Below are 23,701 nucleotides of genomic sequence, written 5' to 3'. Positions count from 1 at the left end.
TAGCTGATGCATCTTGTTTTTTTACTGTGTTAGCTGATGCATCTTGTTTTTTTACTGTGTTAGCTGATGCATCTTGTTTTTTTACTGTTAGCTGATGCATCTTGTTTTTTTACTGTGTTAGCTGATGCATCTTGTTTTTTTACTGTGTTAGCTGATGCATCTTGTTTTTTTACTGTTAGCTGATGCATCTTTTTTTTTTACTGTGTTAGCTGATGCATCTTGTTTTTTTACTGTGTTAGCTGATGCATCTTGTTTTTTTACTGTTAGCTGATGCATCTTGTTTTTTTACTGTGTTAGCTGATGCATCTTGTTTTTTTACTGTGTTAGCTGATGCATCTTGTTTTTTTACTGTTAGCTGATGCATCTTGTTTTTTTACTGTGTTAGCTGATGCATCTTGTTTTTTACTGTTAGCTGATGCATCTTTTTTTTTTACTGTGTTAGCTGATGCATCTTGTTTTTTTACTGTTAGCTGATGCATCTTGTTTTTTTACTGTGTTAGCTGATGCATCTTGTTTTTTTACTGTTAGCTGATGCATCTTTTTTTTTTACTGTTAGCTGATGCATCTTGTTTTTTTACTGTGTTAGCTGATGCATCTTGTTTTTTTACTGTTAGCTGATGCATCTTGTTTTTTTACTGTGTTAGCTGATGCATCTTGTTTTTTACTGTGTTAGCTGATGCATCTTGTTTTTTTACTGTTAGCTGATGCATCTTTTTTTTTTACTGTGTTAGCTGATGCATCTTGTTTTTTTTACTGTGTTAGCTGATGCATCTTGTTTTTTTACTGTGTTAGCTGATGCATCTTGTTTTTTTACTGTTAGCTGATGCATCTTGTTTTTTTTTACTGTGTTAGCTGATGCATCTTTTTTTTTACTGTGTTAGCTGATGCATCTTGTTTTTTTACTGTGTTAGCTGATGCATCTTTTTTTTTACTGTGTTAGCTGATGCATCTTGTTTTTTTACTGTGTTAGCTGATGCATCTTGTTTTTTTTTGCAAGATATCTTATCTTATCTTAAAAGTACTAATACTACAGTGTAGAAATTCTCTGTTGCAAGTCAGGCATTCAAAATGTGCAAAAGTATTCACATCAACATGTACTGAAAGTACCCAAAAGTAAAACTTATTATGCAGATTAATCTATATTATAATATTGCATTAGTATTATTATGCATTCATGTGTTCATCACTTTAATATTGCAGCTGGTAAAGGTGGAGTTCATTTTAATGACTTTATATACTGTTGAATTTATAATAATAAATCATCATGCATCTTGTTTTTTGCACTATCCCCTTTGCTGCTGCACATGTTCCCACTGCAGGACTAATAAAGGAATATCTTATCTTATCACATGGTTCAGATCATATCTGCTGTTTTACACTCTTTGGCCACCAGGTGGTTTCGTGCACATGAAGCCTCGAGGAATGAAATGAACCCTTTTCTGAACCAATTTGCTGGAAAGCTTCATGAAGCTTCAGCTGGACATCACTAATGTCCATCACCTCTATGTGACATCTACTGCTGACCTGCTATCTGCTGTGAACACACACACACACAGTCACAGATAAACTCAGCTGATTTCCTGGAAATGGAGAGAGGAGGAGGCACACTAACGGTGTGATCCAGACTGAACAGAGGAAGGAAACCATGAAACTGAAAGTAAAGTAAAGTAAGTGCGCAGTTTAATAAACACAGACTCCATTTTGAGGCGACAGAGCAGAGCAGAGCAGAGCAGAGCAGAGCAGAGCAGAGCAGAGCAGAGCAGAGCAGAGCAGAGCAGAGCAGAGCAGAGCAGAGCAGAGGGCTGAAGACTGAAGACTGAAGCAAGGTGAGTGTTTTTATTACTTTACTGTCAAAGTGTCTGAGTCAGTTTCCTCCCTGAGGACTGTAGAGGAGAGAAATGTTAGAATGATCTCAACAGTTTGATTCTTCTGTGAACACAAAGTTATGACTGGATGAATAATCCTCATTAAAGCTGTAAACTAAGAAAACAAGCAGAGATTAAAAGAGAAGTGACCAGAGGTCTGTACTATGAAGCCAGTTCAGAGTATCTTCTCCTTATCTGGCTTCACAAGGCTTCTGACAAGGAGCGTCAGGAACGCGTGGCGTCTGTCTGGCTGTGGGACTCTCCCATTTAAGATTTTATACGGCTCGATTCCTCTCCTCGATTCCTCTCCTCGACTCCTCTCCTCACGTCTTAGTCCTGCCCACGGGAGATGCGAGCGGAGGAGGCGAGGAAGAGACATTTTTTTATTATTTCAAAATGACAGTATCCATGGTAACAGCAGAAAACATTAAACACATTTACATACAGAAGAAGCATAGCGAAAACATAAATAAAGAGCTGTGCCAAACATAAAAGGACAACAGAAATGAAACAAAACCAACATAAAATAAAAAAAAACACACAATCAAAAATAAATAAATAAGTAGATAATAATAAAACAGACCCAGCGAGAGTATGACAATAATTTCACTTAAAAACTTTAAAGATATTTCATACATTCATTGTTTTCATTGCTTTTTTGTTTTGTGAGGAAGAAATTGTTAACAGATATAATTCCATTTCTTTCATAAATACAAAGAAATTAGGCTTTTTTTGGGGTAAATTTACACTTGTGAATGTGGAACTTCACCAGAATTCAAATTAAATTAATAAGAAAAAATGCATTACTGTCTTTGTCACTGTAACCATAGCAACCAGATATAATATTTCTATAGTACAGTGCAAAATCTGAGAAAATGAGACAAGTATAAAATTATTGACATCTTTCCACAATTCACATGTAAATTTATAGGACCAGAATAAATGAGAGCAAATTTCAGGATGTGATTCACAGAAGGAACAATTTACATCTATTTGTCACTCTTTAACTTCTCTAAGAAATGTTCTACTGGTTAGAATCTGTGGATCAACTTGGCCAGGAAGAGACTCGGAGAGACGAAATATGATTTTAGAGACATGAGACGTTGTTTCCTCTGAAGTGTCACCTGAAGCAACGTCTGTTTCTGATGACAGCAGCAGCTGATCACATCTGGATCAGCTGTCGGTCGGCTTTAACAGCTGTTTATGTCTGAATTGATCTAATACTAATAAAGAAACAGAGTTATCAGAGCAGCAGTGTTTTCTCTCTGTAGCCTGTTACCTGTTTAACAAACACCTGCACATGAATAACAGCTGCAGTCTGTATTTCTACTGTGGACTGAGTCCTGCTTAGAGGACCAGGAATCTCTACTGTGGACTGAGTCCTGCTTAGAGGACCAGGAACCTCTACTGGCACAATATCTTTATATTATTTATTCATTATTAGTGTCAGTAGTTATTGATATTCTGATAGTAGAAGTTATGTATTAAGCCTAAATGTTTCAGGGAAAATGTAAATGATGTAACTCATATCAAACCCGACGCTCAGGATTTATCTGCCTCATGTGTCTGAATGGAAATGAGGATAAATGATGTAAAAGGTGTAAAAGACAGACCCTCCTTCTCTCTCTGATTTTAACTGGATCCTTAATAAAAGTTAATGAGTGAAATAACAAATCATCAAAAGAAAACTCTTTCTAATAAATGAAGAAAGTTGTTTGAGGTCCGTTTGTTGTCAGGTGTTATAAAGCTCTTTCAGTGTCAGACTCCTTCAGCTGCAGTGTGAAGTAGAGATACTGCAGGTCCTTCTGCTGCTGGAACACTTCACCATCAACATGGTCCGTCTGTTGTTCACACCTACAGTTAACACAGATTATAACTAGATGGTGAATCAGAAGACAACTAAAATATAAAACGTTTAATCTGTGATCTGTCTTCACTCCGGTATGAAACTCAGTGATGTTGAGAGGTAAAGTTATCAGATCAGTCCGATCAGCGCAGCGTCCAATCAATAAATTATATCCAATAAGGGGGCGTGTCGGTCGGTAAAAGACTTCCGTGGAGGAAACACTGGTGTATCTTCGCTTATGGCTCTTCCGGCAAGCCTCCTCGATCCTCGATCCTCGAGATGCATTTTAGAAATTGGGACGTCCTTCAAGATGGAGCGCTGAGATCGATTTCCGGGTCACAGACGGAGGAGCGAGGAGACGAGGATGCGAAAAAAACGGGAAATGAGACACAGCATGTGTGACTCACACCTGCTGCCTGTCTGCAGCTGCTGCTGTCAGCTCTTTCTTTCTACATAGAGTTTGCCTTTTAATGGCCCTTTAACTTCATTATAAATATCATCTATATTTATTTTAGACAGAGAAAGGTAAAGAAACGTGTGGTAATTTGTAAATAATAGCAATAATCCACAATTAAAACTCTGTAATATATAAATTCATGTTCTAGAACACTCTCTGGCACATATTTCAGAATAAAAGCCTTGTGTTAACAAATGAAGGAATTCTGTCCACAGAAAAAAACGCTTGAGAGCTTTTATTTTGAAATGAAAGCAGGAAGTGTTGATTTATAAATAAGTCTTTACTTGTTTTCATCCCCATAACATTTTCTACAGATAGAGACATTGAAACTGTAGTAATATTGCTGATATGATGTTAATATGCAGTCAATAGATCGACTTCACTGTCTGTTGTTGCTGTGAGACGCGCTGCACGCGTCAAAAAACAGCTGATGTGTGAATGTGTAAATTAACAGACTTATTAATTTAATGGAACACTCAAAAGTCAGATATAGTCATCTAGATATAAATAGCTTTTTAATGTATAACGGATGACTGGATTACACCTAATCATGCCCAGTAATAACTTTATGGCGTGTATGACTATTTCAACCTTCTTTCAGCTGCGTCCCGTCTGTCAGGCGGTTTGAAACTGACTCAAGAGGAAGTTAAAAAATAAATATAAAAACATAATTCTAAGCGGTAAACACCCACAGCATAAATCCAGCTGTCCTTCCTGCATCTGTCAGTTTAAACTGTGCTGTTTCACTGCTCTCTGATTGGTCAGTAGGAGTTGCTTTTATACGAGTTGATCTCTCATCTGGAACATAACCTGCTCCGGAGCATGTTAGCTGTTCAGCATCAGTTACCATGGAGATCTACCCCGGTAAGAAGTGAACCACCTTCGTAGGACAGAAAACCCCTGAAGTGACCTCGCTAACGCCAGATACTGCTTCACAGTAGAGGCCTCAGGAGCACGTGGTGGCTGCGTGGCGTGGTGGCTGTGTGATTAATGCGTCGGTAGTTCACACCAGTCTGCTGCTGTCAGCCCTTTCTTTCTACATAGAGTTTGCCTTTTAATGACCATTTAACTTCATTATAAATATCATCTATATTTATTTTAGACAGAGAAAGGTAAAGAAACGTGTGGTAATTTGTAAATAATAGTAATAATCCACATTAAAACTCTGTACTTTATTCATTCGTGGAGCTCTCCAAATCACTGCATGTTCTAGAACACTGTCCTGCACATATTTCAGAATAAAAGCCTCGTGTTAATGAAGGAATTCTGTCCATAGCAAAAAAATGCTTGATGGCTTTTATTTTGAAATGAAAGCAGGAAGTGTTGATTTATAAATAAGTCTTAACTTTCTACAGATAGACATGTAAACTGTAGTAATGTAGCTGATATGATGTTAATATACAGTGAATAGATCACCTTCACTCTGTTGTTGCTGTGAGACGCGCGGCTCGCGTCAAAAATAGGCGAGACCTCGAATATCAAGAAGAGACGCAGCTGAGACAGGCTGTGTGTCTGCTCTAACCTGTTAACACGAACGCCGAAATAAAAAACAACAGGTAACGCAGCCAACACGCGCTGCTGACGTTCCTGGTGTGGGCTGTAAACAACCGAGATCACGCTAAACAGGGGCCTGTTTCACAAAAGCAGAATAAAGATTTCCAAATAAGAGAGAAAGCGAGGCTTGACATAGTCTAGTCAGTTCATCCTGGCTTAATTGGTTTCACAAAGGCCAAGCGAGGCTGAGGAGGAGCGACTAGGTTGAGCCAGGCTGAGGAGGAGCAACTAGGTTGAGCCAGGCTGAAGAGGAGCGACTAGGTTGAGCCAGACTGAAGAGGAGCGACTAGGTTGAGCCAGGCTGAGGAGGAGCGACTAGGTTGAGCCAGACTGAAGAGGAGCGACTAGGTTGAGCCAGGCTGAGGAGGAGCGACTAGGTTGAGCCAGACTGAAGAGGAGCGACTAGGTTGAGCCAGGCTGAGGAGGAGCGACTAGGTTGAGCCAGACTGAAGAGGAGCGACTAGGTTGAGCCAGGCTGAGGAGGAGCGACTAGGTTGAGCCAGGCTGAGGAGGAGAGACTAGGTTGAGCCAGGCTGAGGAGGAGAGACTAGGTTGAGCCAGGTGTTATTAATTCAGATAGATGCGCGTTCACTGTTTTCCTCAATAGACAGACAGGCAGAGACACATTTTACAAAGGAAGAGTAAACTATATCAGACAAATATGAAGAAGTTAAACACTTAATCCAGACTAACAGTAACTCAGCTGAAGCTGCCAAATGCAGGAAGAACAGCTGGTGAAAGAAAAAACTCCCGATGTGTGAATGATTAAATTAACAGATTTATTAATTTAACGGAACACTCAAAAGTCAGATGAAGTTGTCTAGATATAAATAATTTGTATCAGTGTAAAGGTTGAGAGTATTATACTTCATTATGTCCTTTATCAAGTAAAGTGGCGTCTATGAGTATTTCAGCCTTCTTTCTCCGGCGGTGTGAAACGGACTCAAGAGGAAGTTAAAACATAAATATAAAAACATAATTCTAAGCGGTAAACACCCACAGCATAAATCCAGCTGTCCTTCCTGCATCTGTCAGTTTAAACTGTGTTGTTTTTAGTCGTACAGCCCTCTGGTGGAGTGCTGGGGGATTTTATAGTGCTGTATACTGTGTGTGTGTGTGTGTGTGTGTGTGTGTGTGTGTGTTTGAGAGAGAAGGTGTGTTACTTCCTGTTCAGTCGTGCCTGTGACTTGCACTAACTTATTTCCTCTTCATGTTTTCGGTCAGTGTTCCTGTTTTTACCTCTCAGACTGACTTCAGATCAGAAGATGAGTGATTGTGTGGAGGAAGAGGAGGACGGAGCAGAGTCTCCAGTCTCTGTCTGTCTGTCTATGAAGAGTGATCGGTCTAAAGATGATCCTCCACTCTTCAGTAATGAACCTGGACCCTCAGAGTCAAAGTAAGAGAGCTGCTACTAACTCATTTATAGGACTCATTTTCACTTTCCTCTACCAATACTGTTTTCTGTTGATTTTGTGTTACTGTTTTAAAATTTCTACTAAAATGTATTTTCTAACTGAAGTTGAACACACTTTTCGTGACACAAAAAGAATTAATTTGTGCATTCTTCCTCTTTGTATCTGTGACAGCTGTCAGTCACCCAGAAAAGCTGTAATCTAAGAGGACTAATACAAACTTTAAACCACATTATTGACAGTAGCAGTAGTTTGTGTGTTTAGAGATACTGAAATGTTTTTGTCATCAGAGAATTTATCAAGGATTCATGTGATCTGAATAAAATCATCTCGGTGTTTGCAGAGTTCAGTCCAGACGGAGAGCAGAGTCTCCAGTACCCAGCTGTCTGTCTATGAAGAGTGACCGGTCCATGGGTCTTCGTATATTCTTCAGTAATGAACCTGGACCCTCAGAGTCAAAGTAAGAGACTGTTTTTACTGTGCGCTGACCTGGTGGATGATGATGCATTGAGGATGAAGACTAAATGTTCTGTTAAAAGATTTCTATTCCTGATGCAGAACTATTAGTGCAGATACTGTTTCAAACTAAGATGGATCTTAGTCTGGGTTTTATAGCCACAAAGTACTGCTTGTATTTCTGTAACAAAACACCTGAGAACCTCCATTTCACAATTTACACTTCATGAAAATATTCATATTTCTGCCTGAACGTTGAAGTCGCTGTAAAGATTTACAACTATTCAAAATCTGAAAGAATGTGCTTCAAATGTGTAATTCATTTCCTCATATTTGTCCTCAACATACTGTGTTGGTTTGACTTCTCCTAAAATCAGCTGTTCTGACAGCTTCTTTGAAGTGGGGTTGTACGTATACTCCCGTGTTCTGGGAAGTCAAATTACTGTCCGTTGTTCCCCTTTAATACAAACTCATCAGTTTCTGCAGCTACTTCACTGTAAATGTCCTCCATTAAAGAGAGATGATTATGTCCTTTACTGATTCACAGTCACTTTGGGCAGTTTAGTTTGAGTTAGTTAGGTTTAAACTGAGGTTAGAAGTGATCTAAATATTGAGGTAGACCAGCAGTCTAAGACACACATCATGTAACACGGGTGCTCTGGTGTTCCTTGTTAGAATAGAATAATATCAGTGTTTTAATAATGGCCGTTGTTCCCCTTTAATAAACAAACTTGAGGCAGATCACTAAATGTTTAATAAGACAGTCAGATAGGAAAAGCAGCTAATTCTTGTTTATTAAAGCAGGAGATTTAAAATAAAGGAACATTTTCATTACAGACTGAATGCTGAATTCAGTAACAACACTTTAACTCTTCTCTGTGACCAGGGTCTGAAATGATCTCTCTTCCCTTCCTGCCACTGTGGCAGACAAGTATTTATTTTTGTCTACCACTCAGAAATTGTATCTGCCACTTTTGAAATCTGTGCGCTAAATGAAGGAATAACATTTTAGATCTGAGGTCATTCAATGTTCGATATATTTTACATAATAAACATTATAAACATGGTAAATTACAGTGTTTGAATACACCGTGATGTCCAGGAGAGCCCTATTATTCGGGGCAGGGAGGGTACTGTACACAGTACTGTACTGTACTTTGTAATTGTCATCTATAGTGGATATTTAAATCAAGATATAAAAAATCTTAGTAAGCTGCTTAGAGCTAGTGTTATGAAGTTAAACAGGTTATAATTCTCTCTCTAATATCTATTTTATATTACCGTGAAAACATCTCCTTCAAACAACTGGATTTATTCAAGTTTCTCACCAAAAACTTAATTTTACGAGATTACATTTGAACACATCATGATAATGTTGTAATTTACCTTCACCCAATATTCATTTTGCTGAGCAGACTGTGAACACCTCATAATAATAACTCAATGGCACCTCCGTTAACGTTAGTAGCTCCGTTATTTAATCAGTCAGGACTGTGCTGCCCACCGACTGCTAACAGGTAACATTACTAACTCTCTTCCTGCTGATTTAAACACAGATGTGTTGTTCACAGTGTTGCATTATCAGGTATAAATACGGTGCGTCCCCTCAGGTTTAGTAGCGCCACGCTGTTGAGTGTTTTTTTTCTCTCCGCCGTGGCTCCAGTCCCAAACAAACTGAAATATGATACAGCGTGCATATGTGTCATTGTGCAGCGTAACTGTGGGAGAGCATCAATAAGAGGAATCGATAGTCACGGAGGCATGAGATGCCAAGAAAGCGGACAATTACGGTTCTCTGGTCCAATCACTAGCGCTTTCCCTGCCTGCCAAGTGGCGAATGGCCAATTTCAGACCCTGCTTGTGACCATCTGAGCTTCTAGACATTATCAACTAAATCTTGATATTCTTCAACAACAATCAACAAATGATTTTATTAATAAAGTAATGTCTCCACAGAGAGAAGAAGAGGAGTCCTGCTTCTGTGGAGGAGCTGATGTCCAGATCCAGAACCAGACCTGGACCTCAGACAGCCAGTCAGACCAGCACTGTACAAAGTAAGCCTGTAGATCGGTCTGCTGATGTCTTCATGTCTGAAAACAGGACTTTTTTGTTTTAATACACTGACTATTGTTGTGGTAACCATTTAAGATCTGCTCCACCATACATATCTGCTCTGCATCACTTGGACTTTGTTCTCCTTTGAGAGAAAATCTGAACTGGAAGGACTAAATTTATATTTTTATAGTTTGTTTTTATGATAGCACTCCGTCTTTGCATCAACCAATCAGAATGCTGTTTGTTTTCCATCTGCATAGATGAAGATGGAGAACTATTAAACTCTGTGTAAAGCAACAACATCACTGTTCTATCACAGACAGACAGTCACACTGATGAAAGGGGAGTTTTTTCTTGCCATTGTCGCATAACAATACATGCTCATGCTTTTGTTGGGTCTCTAAATTATAGAGTACGGTCTAGACCTGCTCTATATGAAAAGCGTCTTTAGATAACTTCTGTTATGATTTGACGCTGTATAAAAATGAATTGAATTGAATTAAACTGAACAGGAGCCACAGACTTTGAACAACATTAGCGTTCCTGCTACAGTCTCCTTCTCTAACTTACAAACATCTTGTCCTGCAGAGCGACTTGTTGAAAAACTATTGAAAATAAATATAAAAATCACTTTGACGTTAGTTTTGACTTCAAGAAGAGATGATGACTTTATAACCTTTACTTCTTTATATGTTGTTATATTGATTATTTTTATAATGGCATTGGAAATAATAAGTTTCTGTGTTTTGTCTTAAACTTTGTCTCTCTCTTTCAGCAGATAGAGGTCTGCAGGAGGCTGTAGATGAACATAAGATCAGTCTGAGGAGGAGATGTGAATGTGTGACTGAAGGAACTGATGAAACAGGAAGTGGAACCCTCCTCAACAGGATCTACACTGAGCTCTACATCACAGAGGGACAGAGTGAAGAGGTTAATACCCAACATGAGGTGAGGCAGCTTGAGACAGCTTCCAAGAAGAACACCCTCCATGACGCTCCAATCAAGTGCCACGACATCTTTAAAGCCTTACCTGACCAACAGAGACACATCAGAGTCGTTCTGACGAACGGCGTTGCTGGCGTTGGAAAAACCTTCTCAGTGCAGAAGTTCACTCTGGACTGGGCAGAGGGCTTGGAGAACCAAGATGTCAATCTGGTGGTTCTGCTTTCGTTCAGGGAGCTGAACTTGATCAGAGATGAGCAGTACAGTCTTCTCATGCTGCTCCATGATTTCCATCGAACATTACAGAAGGTCACAGCAGAGAAGCTCGCTGACTGTAAAGTTCTGTTCATCTTTGACGGCCTGGATGAAAGCAGACTTTCACTGGATTTCAAGAACAACGAGGTTGTGTCTGATGTCACCCAGAAGTCATCAATCAACGTGCTGTTAACAAACCTCATCCAGGGGAATCTGCTTCCCTCAGCTCTCGTCTGGATAACTTCCCGACCTGCAGCAGCCAATCAGATCCCTCCTGCATGTGTTGACAGGGTAACAGAAGTACGAGGCTTCACTGACGCCCAGAAGGATGAGTACTTCAGGAGGAGAGTCAGTGATGAAGAGCTGTCCAGCAGAATCATCTCACACATCAAGATATCCAGGAGCCTCCACATCATGTGTCTAATCCCAGTCTTCTGCTGGATCACTGCTACAGTTCTGGACCACATGTTGACTACAGACCAGAGAGGAGAGCTGCCCAAGACCCTGACTGACCTGTACTCACACTTCCTGTTGGTTCAGACAAAGAGGAAGAAGCAGAAGTACGGTGAGGGACATGAGACGAGTCCACAGGAGCTGACGGAGGCTGACAGGGAAGTTCTTCTGAAGCTGGGGAGGCTGGCGTTTGAACATCTGGAGAAAGGAAACATCATGTTCTACCAAGAAGACCTGGAGCGGTGTGGTCTTGATGTCACAGAGGCCTCGGTGTACTCAGGAGTTTGTACAGAGATCTCCAAAAGAGAGTGTGTGATCTTCCAGAAAACAGTCTACTGCTTTGTTCACCTGAGCGTTCAGGAGTTTCTGGCTGCAGTCTACATGTTCCACTGTTACACAAACAGGAACACAGAGGTACTGAAGGACTTTCTGGGAAAAGCATATGTTCATTCAACCCTGGATGTCTTCCTGAGGAGAGCCATGAAGAAATCCCTTAAAAGTAAAAATGGCCACCTGGACCTGTTTGTTCGCTTCCTTCATGGCCTCTCTCTGGAGTCCAACCGGAGACTCTTAGGAGGTCTGCTGGGTCGGACAGACAACAGTCCAGAAATCATCCAGAGAATCATCAACAACCTGAAGGAGATGAACAGAGATAATATCTCTCCTGACAGAAGCATCAACATCTTCCACTGTCTGACGGAGATGAACGACCACTCGGTACATCAGGAGATCCAAGAGTTCCTGAAGTCAGAGAACAGATCAGAGAAGAAACTCTCAAAGATCCACTGCTCAGCTCTGGCCTACATGCTGCAGATGTCAGAGGAGGTTCTGGATGAGTTGGACCTGAAGAAGTACAACACAACACGAGAGGGACGACAGAGACTGATTCCAGCTGTGAGGAACTGCAGAAAAGCTCTGTAAGTCCAGATGTGATTAACTTTATAGATCAGTGTAGATTAGTAGTTTAGTTCTTCAAATATACACACTATAAAATGATTCCTATGTGTTCCACGTGTTTATTACATAAATAAGTCAGTTGTATTTTGTCACAGATGTTCTTGAGCTGTTTCAAATGTTGAGTTCAAAAATGTTTCAGTAGGTTTTGTTTCTAGCTGTCAAGTTAATGAACACTTGTTCTATTTATTTCTAATAATTGTTACATTTTACAGTTTTTTTCTTTTCTATCTTTGGGGCGATGGAGACGACATGTGAACCTGGTAAAACAAATGAAAAAAACAAAAGATCAGCTGGCTGGTGGAGCGCTGGGTCTAACCGGTGTAACGGCAGCAACAGAACGTTTGCTGATCCGGCGGGGAGTCGGGGCGGTCCTGGGATCAGAGCCCTGGTGCTGGGGTTTACTTTCAATAGGCCTTGCACCACATTAAACCTTACCTTGTGTGTTATTGGGCTCATCTCTTTCATTGTCTTCAAATCCAAACTGTTTCCATGTTGCCGCAGTTTTAGTTTTCTTTGAGACCAGCTCTATCATGTCTCGTCTCGTCACTCCAAAAAATACTTGAACTTTCTAGTAAACAAACCTCTTCTTGTTTATAAACCAACATAACATCATAATCTTGTTTTTAAGTCTTTCCTTTTATTCTGTTACTCACAGAAGGAAACTCTGGTGTTTCTCTCTCTTGTTGCTGTAGAGAAGAGTAGTAACAGGAAATACACAGCTTCCACCAATAACAGCGGTCTGATGAATATATAACAGCAGAATGGTAGAATTCAGACTTTTTAAGAGATCTTATACACACCAAAGATCAATGTTCTGTTTTTAATGCTGATACACTGATAACATCTTTCTGATGACATTATGTTGAAAATAATGCAACCTCATTGGTTCATTAATTGTGTTTGTGAGCTGAATACGTTTGATACTCAGAAAAGAGTGTTAATGACAAAATGCCATGCAGTCATCAAATATCTAATTATATGAATGTTTAATTATGTACAGGTCTAATATTATTACGCAATTTGTTTAATTTCTCTACCGTTTGGCAGCAGTCACTAAATTTTCCCATTAATGGACGTGAACCTGACAGCAGCAGGTAGCTAGAGGTCAACTTTATCAACTGTATTATTATTAATTATTCACTGAGTTTTAAAAATGCTTTTCTAATCAAGAAGGCCTCATGCTAACTTTGTGGAGACAGACCTGGGATCAGATCACACTGACAGACTGGACATTAGGGAAGACTCAATGTAACTACATGTTTTCTCTAAGAAAGAAAGAAACAAAGATTAGAAGTCTGCAGGTTTGAGAGAGAGTGATGAGAATTATTGTTTCATGTCAACCAGTGAGATGAGATTATCTGAACCACTGATGTGAGGAGCAAATGTTAATCAGAGAAGTATATATCAAACTGTTTAGTCATTAAATGCATGAAGTAAATATAAACTGTCCTCTTTCATAATAACATATTTTGTCATTTTTGTGTCATGACAGACTTTCTGACTGTGGACTCTCAGCTACTCACTGTGAAGTTGTGGCCTCAGCTTTGAAGTCCAACCCCTCCTATCTGAGAGAGCTGGACCTGAGTGACCTGCAGGATTCAGGTGTGAAGCTGTCTGCCGGATTGGAGAGTCCAAACTGTAGACTGGAGACTCTGAGGTCAGTTCACTGACTGTAGCTTATGTAGTTTGTACACACACTCTCTACGCACACAGGAGAGGCTTCAGTTGGTTGTAATCTCCTCACCTCACCGCTATATACCACCAGATCCTACACACTGGACCTTTAACCACAGACCTTATTTCAGGCATCTAACTAAAAACCCATTCAAAAAACCCATTGACTTCCAGACGAGGGAACAGGAAGTGCTAAAATGCTGACTCATTTCTGGGCTTTAGGACTCATTCCTGTAGCGCTCTATTTGAACATGTCTAAAGGTGCAGCACTCTTCAACAAACACGTATTGTACCAATTTAAAGGCACATAAGTGATGATAATGAACGACACCATCTAATTAGAGTTTTCTATGGTTCTTAGTTATTCCCACGTTCTTTTTGACAGCAGATCTAACCGCGCTCTGTTTTCATGTCAGCATTGGCTTATTATTTGAAGCAAAAACCAAATAAATATTCTGCATCAGAAACATCTTTGCAGGTTTAAATGTTTTTCAAGTCCATCTCAACACAATACTCACATGTTCATGTACATTCAAAGAGTTATTGATGTTGAGTGTTACGAGATGAGGACTAAATCCACAGTCTTGTTCTGTGTAAAATGACCTGTAATGTTGATCTTAAGCTAATCGGAGGTTTCAGCAGTCAGAGTTATATCTATTAGGGCTGGGTGACTTGGACAAAATCAAATATCACAATATGTTTGACCAAATACTTCGATATCGATGGTGCGACAATATTGTAGGATTGACTATTGGTGGTTCCACAAAATATTTACACAATGAGGTTTTTGATAAATAATCATCAGTAATGTGGATATAATGAGAAAGTGTAAATGACAAATAATAGAACAGCTAGAACAGTCTGGTAAGTTCAGGGAATTACATCACTTTACTGTAATGTAGCCTTTAAAACCAGGAAAAGATGACACTGATGCCATATCACAATATGTATCACAATTTTTATTTAACGATTTTGAAATAGAGTTTTGAATACCAGAATCGATATATTTGCTCCATCTGAGTCTATGCGGAGGTAGAAGGAAGTTACCGCTTTTATTGTTGTAGTCTGAGTAATGTGACGTCATATCTGTTCTGTATCCGTTCCAACCAAAACAAACCGCCGCGGGCAGAAACGAGAAAGTATTAAACGTTGGCGGGTCTGTGTGGATACGACCTGCACCCTCACATGTTAAATACAGCGTGGTAAACACTACACATCCAGTAAAGGATGGAAACACTTTGGGTTTCACACATTGACAGGAAAAGCAGAGCTAGACGTCACGGCTAAAGCTGCATGCTAACTCTGTCATGGACAGGAAACGTTACCGTATCGCGGTAACGTTGCGGTCGAGCCGGCCGTCGCTCTCGTCTCCGTGGTCAAATGGGCCGATGCTACAACTGTAGAGCACCCAGATACTGACATTTATGTTAAATGCATTCAAACGGCCCCGATGGAGCTGACCATGGATGGATGAAGAGAACGGAGCTGACGGGAGAGCTAGAGACCACCTTGGAGAAATTAGAGGAAGTAGCACGAGACACGCTGTCTCGTGCTGCTGGTATGGAATGCTCGCCTTAGTTGCAGCTTTCACTACACAGTAGCAGGAGTTGGTTGGGCTTGACGTGCCGAGACAGCTTGTACACGACCCAAAGCCTGTCTGGTCTCACGTGGTATGAGACTGTAATCCACTACCTGGAAGACAATAAGTTAGGGGAGAGGACTAACAAACCAACTCCAAAACTTACCAGAAGCCAGAAATGGTGGAAGGTTAGGCTTGGGGTTAGCAACCCCAACTTGTAAAAAACCTATACGCTACAGAAACGTTGACAACAGAAAGACAGACACGTGGGTCTACCTCCATTTTTCAAAATAAGTTGTTAACAAAGGGAACTGTATCTACAAAATACATCTATGAAAATAAGACTGATAGGATTATATTCACCAGAAATATAAAACATTACATGTCCCTTATAAATTAAAAAGGAAATACCACTAATCTGTGATCTGTTTTTATTCTTTGATTTTTGGGTTGCTGGAAAAAATGTAATAAATAATTCCTGATAATGACTGATATATTTGATTTCAGGACATTTCTGACTACATACATGCTGAAAATCAAACATTTTTACTGGATTCATTTAGATATTTTCCAAAGTAAAAGTCCCTAGAAGTGTATGTATTGTGATTTTTAAGTATTGTGATTCGATTTTGCGATTTATTGTGTTTTTTGTTAAATTTTTTAACACTAGACCATGGGAAAAAGTTGTTTTGACATCTGGATGATGTCTTTAGAAGGCTGACATTATGATGATCCACAATAACACAATGACAAAGTCACTCTACTCATTTTAGGGAAAAGATCATTGATTAGGACATAGTGATGTTGAGCTACACATTTAAAACCTGAACACATCTGATTGGATTATAAAGTGATTTTTATCTTCATCATTTATTCTTTATTCAGATTGAGGCGTTGCAGGTTGTCAGAGATCAGCTGTGCTTCTCTGGCCTCAGCTCTGAAGTCCAACCCCTCCCATCTGAGAGAGCTGGACCTGAGAAACAACTACAACCTGAAGGATTCAGGAGTGAAGCTCCTGTGTGGTTTTCTGGAGAGTCCACACTGTAGACTGGAGACTCTGAGGTCAGACACCATTTTTTACTTCTGTTCTGAGATTAATATGATGTGAAAGTCGTGGTGACACTAAACTGCAGACATAAGGCTGATATTATACTGATCCACACTGAGTACCTTAATGCTAAAGGACATTTTCTTCTTCAGTGGTTTAGTCCATTGACTGTGGCAGAGCAATGTAGAGCTACTAGGGGTGTGACGATTCACTCAGCTCACGATACGATATGATGCACGATATTGGGTTCACGATCTCGATACGATATTATAACAATAATTTTAACAAAACTTGAATGATGAAAATATAATACTGAAAAAGTAGTTTTTTATTTAAAAGACACAAAATACAAAAACATCACACAACTTCTATGCTAATTTTGTCCGACTCCTCCATTAATGCCTGGCTGCAAATCAGCTGCAAATGCACTAACCACACCAGCACTAGAGATGTGACGGTGTACTAACCACACCAGCACTGAGGATGTGGCGGTGCTCTAACCACACCAGCACTAGGGATGTGACGGTGCACTAACCACACCAGCACTAGAGATGTGACGGTGCTCTAACCACACCAGCACTGAGGATGTGGCGGTGCTCTAACCACACCAGCACTAGGGATGTGACGGTACACTAACCACACCAGCACTAGGGATGTGACGGTGCTCTAACCACACCAGCACTAGGGATGTGACGGTGAGGAAATATTCCCACCGGTTAATAAACTTGTGACATCACCGGTGCTACTGATTAAACCGGACATTTTACAGGAAAAGATGACGGTCAACATGTGTAGCTTTCTTACTTTGATGTTTACCGTTGGGTGGCTGGCGGTGTGTCTGACCTCTCCGGTCCAGCTTTTGCTGCGGGGCGGCAGTGGTCTATCTGGCACCGCACCCACCGGCTGTGACCGCTCCGTCCTCCTCGCGGCGATTAACGTTACCTCATTAACGTTATGGTTCCCTTATATCATCGGGTTTAAATCTGAAATATTGCCAAGTAGGCGCGCTTGCTTTTCGCTTTGACACCAAATCCTCCGCCATCTCTCAGTTTGCCAACTCTCTCTGGTCAACGTGTGTGAAATATGACACCTGCCGCTCTGAGCTGACTCCTTAAGATGCGTTCACTGTCAGATTGAAGCGTCCGTCGTCCGACTATCTATTGATAACATTCCACAAAAATTAACTAAATGGGTTTTATTTCTATAAAAAAAAAAAAGCAAGCCGACGGTGGGGGCGGTGCTTCACCTGCTGGTCTGAACTCAGAGCGCCCTCGTCTGTTCAAACAAAGCACTGAAAAAGATGAGAGAATACAGATCAGTGCTGGTATGACTAGATGTACCTATGATGCCCTAATATCAGTATATCAGTTTTTCATCTCGACGATGCATATCGTCACGTTTTTATATCACTATATTTCGTGACATGATATTTCGTCAAACCCCTATGAGCTACACATTTAAAACCTTAATATATCACAATTCTTGACTTTTATCATGTTTCTTTTTTTTTTTACAAGAAATGATAATAAAAAATACACAAGTATGAAGAATAAATAAATAATCTCTATTTCAGCTATCAGACAATAACAAATATATTCAGTATTTGTTTTTTCTAAGAAAAAAAATATGAATCTATATGATGCTTATACTGACTGAATAGTTTAAACTGAAGACGCTTTGATTTTATGACTCCACTATTCCTAAAACATATACAGTATATTGTAGAAGTCTTATCATATATATCTTTTGTTCACATTTCAACAAAATCGATCCTGACATATTTGACATCTTTAGAAACTTTGAGATCTTGAGTTGAATCTTGAATCAGTTTCTGTGGTTCTTATTTGTGTTTGGCTGCTCAACATGAGTTTGTATCGATGGTTCCACAGGTGGAGCTGTCAGAGTTTAAGAGGTCACTACATCTTTATTGAAGAAGCAGCACGTTGTCATTAATATTAATGAGAGCTCTGTTTCACTTTTTGTATTTTACAGTTTTTAACCTGCATCCTGTTGGCTTCAGGTGTTTGGAGTTTACATTTTCTAAACTTCTACGTTCTAAACCTTCTTCAGCTCTGAACACGTTATTAAACATTGAATGATTTCAAGCAGGAACGTTGTCTTCTAAACTTACATCATTTATTCTTTATTCAGATTGAGTGACTGCAGTTTGTCAGAGATCAGCTGTGCTTCTCTGGCCTCAGCTCTGAAGTCCAACCCCTCCCATCTGAGAGAGCTGGATCTGAGTAACAACAAGCTGCAGGATTCAGGAGTGAAGCTGCTGTCTGGTTTTCTGGAGAGTCCACACTGTAGACTGGAGACTCTGAGGTCAGTTCACTGACTCTCTGTTACTATTATAGATCTTATATCTTTAATTAACAATTAAACCTGATTTATGTACAAACATAACTTACATCCATAAAGTTGTTAATGTCCTTTTCTTCATATTTTCATGTTTCTTGAACTAAATTTAGTCTGCAGTCACAAAAGACTTGTTTCTTAAAGAAAGTGTAGAAAATGTCCACTGTTAGTTGTTAAAGTAAATGAATGTTTATCATTGTTGGTAAATGGTCACATCTGGATACAGAAGATCCTCTGAACTAACATTTGCTTTAAATTGATCAAGTTTACTTCATGAAGTAGAAATATTTCTCTGGTTTCTGATTGTTTCAACGTATTCCACAAATAATGTCTGATCATTGATATTGATCCTTCAGCACACACACATAGATGAACACAGAGATTAACAGCATGTTATTGATGTGTGTTGACATGAACAGGTGTAGGAATGTTGTGGTGACATTTGGAGGATGTCTGTAGAAGGCTGACATTATGATGATCCACAATAACACAATGACAAAGTCACTCTACTCATTTTAGGGAAAAGATCATTGATTAGGACATAGTGATGTTGAGCTACACATTTAAAACCTGAACACATCTGATTGGATTATAAAGTGATTTTTATCTTCATCATTTATTCTTTATTCAGATTGAGGCGCTGCAGTTTGTCAGAGATCAGCTGTGCTTCTCTGGCCTCAGCTCTGAAGTCCAACCCCTCCCACCTGAGAGAGCTGGATCTGAGAGACAACTACCTGTATGATTCAGACGTGAAGCAGCTGTTTGATCTTGTGGAGAGTCCAACCTGTAGACTGGAGACTCTGAGGTCAGTAGAGGGTTCGTAGTCGGTCCATGCTGGTTTCAGCAATATTGTTGTGATGTGTTTCCTCAGGTAAGCTGTGAGAGGAGAACAGTGACACACAGAGAGAGAGAGAACAGTCAGCCAATCAGATCAGCCAGAAGCTTGTTGTGATCATGTGTTAGAGTTGATGTGAAGAAGATGTTGTTGTTGTGTTCATGTCTCCATGAAATAAAGCTGGATTACAGCTGACAGCATCACATCATGTATAGAGACAGTGGTCCTCATCCATCAAACTGTCGTACCATCAAATCTGATCAGAAAGTCTTTGTTCTCTCATTGATCAGTTCATCTCTGTCACAGCTCTGAGATCAGTCTGCCTGAAGCCTCAAATCACTGGCTCTTATTTCATAGAACCGTGGTTACATTTAGTAACCATGATGTGGTCTGCCCAATGAGCTATTAAAGGAGGGTAACGGGATGAGGGTGTGGAGGTTTAGTGTCTTTATTAACTCATTCCAGTCACTAGGAGCAGCAAACTGGAATGAGTGACGACCAGAGGAGGTGCAGACTTTAGGAATGACCATACTGATGAATTTGCTAGAACATAAGTTTTGGTTCCTGTTGGAGATATTGAGTAGTGAGCGGAGATATGGAGGTTGGTTTTGCCAATGATAGTTTTATAAATGAACTGTGTGCTGCATCAGTGACTGACAGCTGATGAAGGGAGTCTCTGTAAACACTGATTCATGACTTCTGTTCTCTTCTTCTCTCATCAGATGGAAGCCGTGATCTCTGTCAGAGTGAGTGATCAGAAAAGTGGATGTGTTGAGAGAATCAGCCGTGTCCTGATGATCCACAGAGGTTCACCACCTGGACCTGGATCGTATTTTAACTTTTGTTTTTTTATTCATTCATTTATTCTGAACCCAACATGCCTCTGCAGAACAGTTCAGTTTGTGACATCCACACATACTGTCAATCACTCGCAAACTCCGACCAAACGGTCACACTAGGCAGCGCTGATCAAATATGAATCAATATTCTGTTACGTTAATGTCTATTTCTCTCTTCAGATGTTTTCAGAATCATCTTGTAGTGCACGGTTTAGCTGTAAAATGAGAAAGTTTGTGACGCCGTCGCCATTGTGAAATCTGGAGAAGGAACGCCAAGTTCTGGTCACATAACCGGAGCACAGCCGATAGGAACGCTCTCTCTCTCTCTGAAATTACCTGTGATTGGTCAAAGTGTCCCGTCACAGGTTAGATTTTCTTAAGTCTGAAAACAGAGTCATGAGGAGGAGCAGAAGTCTAGTTTTCTCTCAGAACACTTGAATTACAATATGCTGAAAGGTTATTATGGGATTTTTTGCCCAATGATGCCAAATATATACTGTCTACTGAAGCTTTAATATAGTAACTTGTTTATTTCACAAAGACGAAGTTTAAGTTGATATTTTTCTTTACTTTGGGTTGCAGCTGCATATCCTGTTTTGGTTGTTTCGTGTAGTTTATCACACGCACACACATAGTCTGCACGTTGACATCCATGCATCCATCGACAGAGCTACTAATTGGACATCTAACCGTGAGTAACCAGATGAATGAGCGTAACTTTATTTAATATGAGCCTTGTTGTTGACACGTTTCTTGGTGATAGTAATATGGCTTAAAAGGAAATAAAGAAGGAAGCCGTAATAATCAAAGACACATATTTGCTTGTATCAGAATTAGATAAAACCTGAATTCAGTCGAGGCTTCATTTGAGTTTCTCAACTGACTACAAACAGATTACGTCTGGATTTTGGTGGAAAGTCAGCACCTTCATATTTTATATAATGTTTGATGTAAAATAAACAAACAGAACTGATTAACATGCGTACTCTAGATTTTATATTCACTAATCATGTACAAACAGGACAGTTCCAGTTATATGTGTGACTCTGCTAGTTTTCATGTTACATGACAGACACATAAAGTCGCCCGTGGAGCTTTTTCCCCTCAGAAATCCGTGTTGAAGCGGTCGTTATCACCACCATTCAGGTTCTGTTGTTCCTGCTGGAGCTGCTTTCTGCCAGCAGATGTCACCGTTCCCTCTGTTTTACCCCAAAAGAGGTTCATCTGAATGGATGCAGTGAACACTGAACTGATGGTGTGAATGCTTTCTTTCTGACTGACTTGGTTTTGTAAAGGTTAAGTGTCATTATGATGTATTTAAACTTGATTTAAAATGATGGAAACTGGATTTGAAATTAAACTCAGCACACAAGTTGCACAAACGTCCACTTAGACTCAAGTATGAGCTGATTAGAGTTTGGTGGTCAAAGGTCAAAGGTCACTGTGACCTCACAAAACACATTTTTGGCCATAAATCAAGAACTCAGAACTATTTATAATGCTTCAGCTGCTTTTCATGCATTTACAACTTGTATCTACTGATTCATAATGATTCATATTCTTCTGATTCTGTATCCTTCATAAAGATTAAAGGTAATCTTTTATACTCTATTGGTATTATTCAACTTTTCAATGGTATTCATGCCAATTCAATCCATTCCCACTTTTCCATCTATTCCTACTACTTCACCTTCTCACAGCATTTAAGCCGGCATTACATGTCAATATTGAGTCACACTCATAGCGCCCCCTACTGGCAACAGGAAATGACGTGTTTTATATTTGAATGTACTCCTCCGAGCAGGTTGACTAGATGCACCTCAAATGTGGTCAGAAAAGCCTCAAGACCTTGATGATGCATTATGTGAAGATTGTGAGTACTTAAATGTTGTGCTACTTTATACTTCTACTTCACTACATTTCAGATGGGAATATTGTATATTCAAGTAAAGTTCAAGTACAGTGATTGAGTAAACCTACTTAGTTACTTTCCACCACTGTGTCTAAACTACTCTGATGATTTAATATAAATAACTATCAGAGGCCTAAAAAGATAAGAATGCAAAGATTAGAGCCAAGTCCCAAAAGATGCATACAAATATGTGTCAATTTGTTTAAGTCAAAGTTAAGACTTTTAAAGGGACAGTTCACCCGAAAATAAAAAATAGAGATTTCTTCCTCTTACCTGTGGTGCTATTTATCAATCTAGATTGTTTTGGTGTGAGTAGCAGAGTGTTGGAGATATCAGCCGTAGAGATGTCTGCCTTCTCTCCAATATATATATGGAACTAGATGGTACTCGGCTTGTGGCGCTCAAAGCAACAAAGATTAGACATGTAGCCATTATGTAGTGTTTTACATTAGTATATGGATAACGTGCAGAAAATATCAAATAAAAACACACTTTTTTTTTTAAAACTCACTTTTATTTTTATTAAATCAAAATTGTATAACTCAAGTGCAAATGGATGACATACTGTACTTAATATACATATTTTTACAGTCATCTGACATAAATAGAAGTTGTTTAGATTGCAAAACTTGTGACTGTTACAATAAAATGTAATATTATACATGTACAGGCCAGTTGGCACTGCATACATACAATATCATTCATTCACAAGATAGTGTTCAAAGTGAGCACCGTTAACACTGGCATATCAAGGGCACCGATATAAAGTAAAGGAAATGTCTTTGACCTGATGTGTCTGTAGGAAATATGCAAACTCTGATGTGTCTGTAGGAAATATGCAACTCTGCTTCCAGTTGTTCCTGTTTGGACACATTTGACCTACTTTCACTTTATCATAGCAATACTCTCTGGCATGTTCAGGTTACAGAGTCAGTAAAACATCAAGAGCAACGATTGTCTTTTTGGACATCAGTGTAAGTGTGTGATTGTATGTCGGTAATAGTGTGCGTACACATGGTGTTTCTGCAGGGTGGCAGACGGGTCCTGGTCCAGATGAGAGAGGAAAGCAGGACTCCTCATTCTCCTTGTGACTGCATCTGTTTACAAAAGGCCTCAAACTGCTGCTGCTCCAACTCTGTCATCACCTTGTTCAGCGCGTAAATCTGTAAATAAAGAAGGGAAGAAAGTCATACAGGAGTGAGAA

General features: G+C 39.6%; 2 protein-coding genes and 1 long non-coding RNA gene across 4 annotated transcripts in view; 2 read left to right on the top strand and 1 right to left on the bottom strand.

The window, feature by feature from the left end:
• Positions 1 to 20,716, top strand: part of LOC119489963 (NACHT, LRR and PYD domains-containing protein 12-like) — a 42,188-nt gene extending 21,472 nt beyond the window's left edge. The window contains exons 6-9 of the mRNA XM_037773040.1: positions 16,391 to 16,567; positions 18,705 to 18,878; positions 19,543 to 19,716; positions 20,469 to 20,716. Coding sequence (XP_037628968.1) covers positions 16,391 to 16,567; positions 18,705 to 18,878; positions 19,543 to 19,716; positions 20,469 to 20,481 — 538 coding nt within the window. The 3' untranslated portion in view covers positions 20,482 to 20,716. The remainder of the gene's footprint in view (positions 1 to 16,390; positions 16,568 to 18,704; positions 18,879 to 19,542; positions 19,717 to 20,468) is intronic.
• On the top strand, positions 5,653 to 6,586 carry LOC119496533. The gene is made up of 2 exons (XR_005208737.1): positions 5,653 to 5,925; positions 6,274 to 6,586. It is a non-coding gene; the product is annotated as an uncharacterized LOC119496533 (long non-coding RNA).
• Positions 20,717 to 22,680: 1,964 nt separating the features above from the next.
• Positions 22,681 to 23,701, bottom strand: part of LOC119496513 (small vasohibin binding protein) — a 10,974-nt gene continuing 9,953 nt past the window's right edge. For both annotated transcript variants that reach the window (XM_037783909.1, XM_037783892.1), the window contains exon 3: positions 22,681 to 23,660. In XM_037783909.1, the coding sequence (XP_037639837.1) occupies positions 23,574 to 23,660 (87 nt within the window). In that variant the 3' untranslated portion in view covers positions 22,681 to 23,573. The remainder of the gene's footprint in view (positions 23,661 to 23,701) is intronic.

Source organism: Sebastes umbrosus, chromosome 1 (assembly GCF_015220745.1).
Source record: "Sebastes umbrosus isolate fSebUmb1 chromosome 1, fSebUmb1.pri, whole genome shotgun sequence".
NCBI classification, from domain to species: domain Eukaryota; kingdom Metazoa; phylum Chordata; class Actinopteri; order Perciformes; family Sebastidae; genus Sebastes; species Sebastes umbrosus.
The sequence above is the reverse complement of the archived record's forward strand: the minus strand, read 5'-3'. Positions and strand labels throughout refer to the sequence as shown.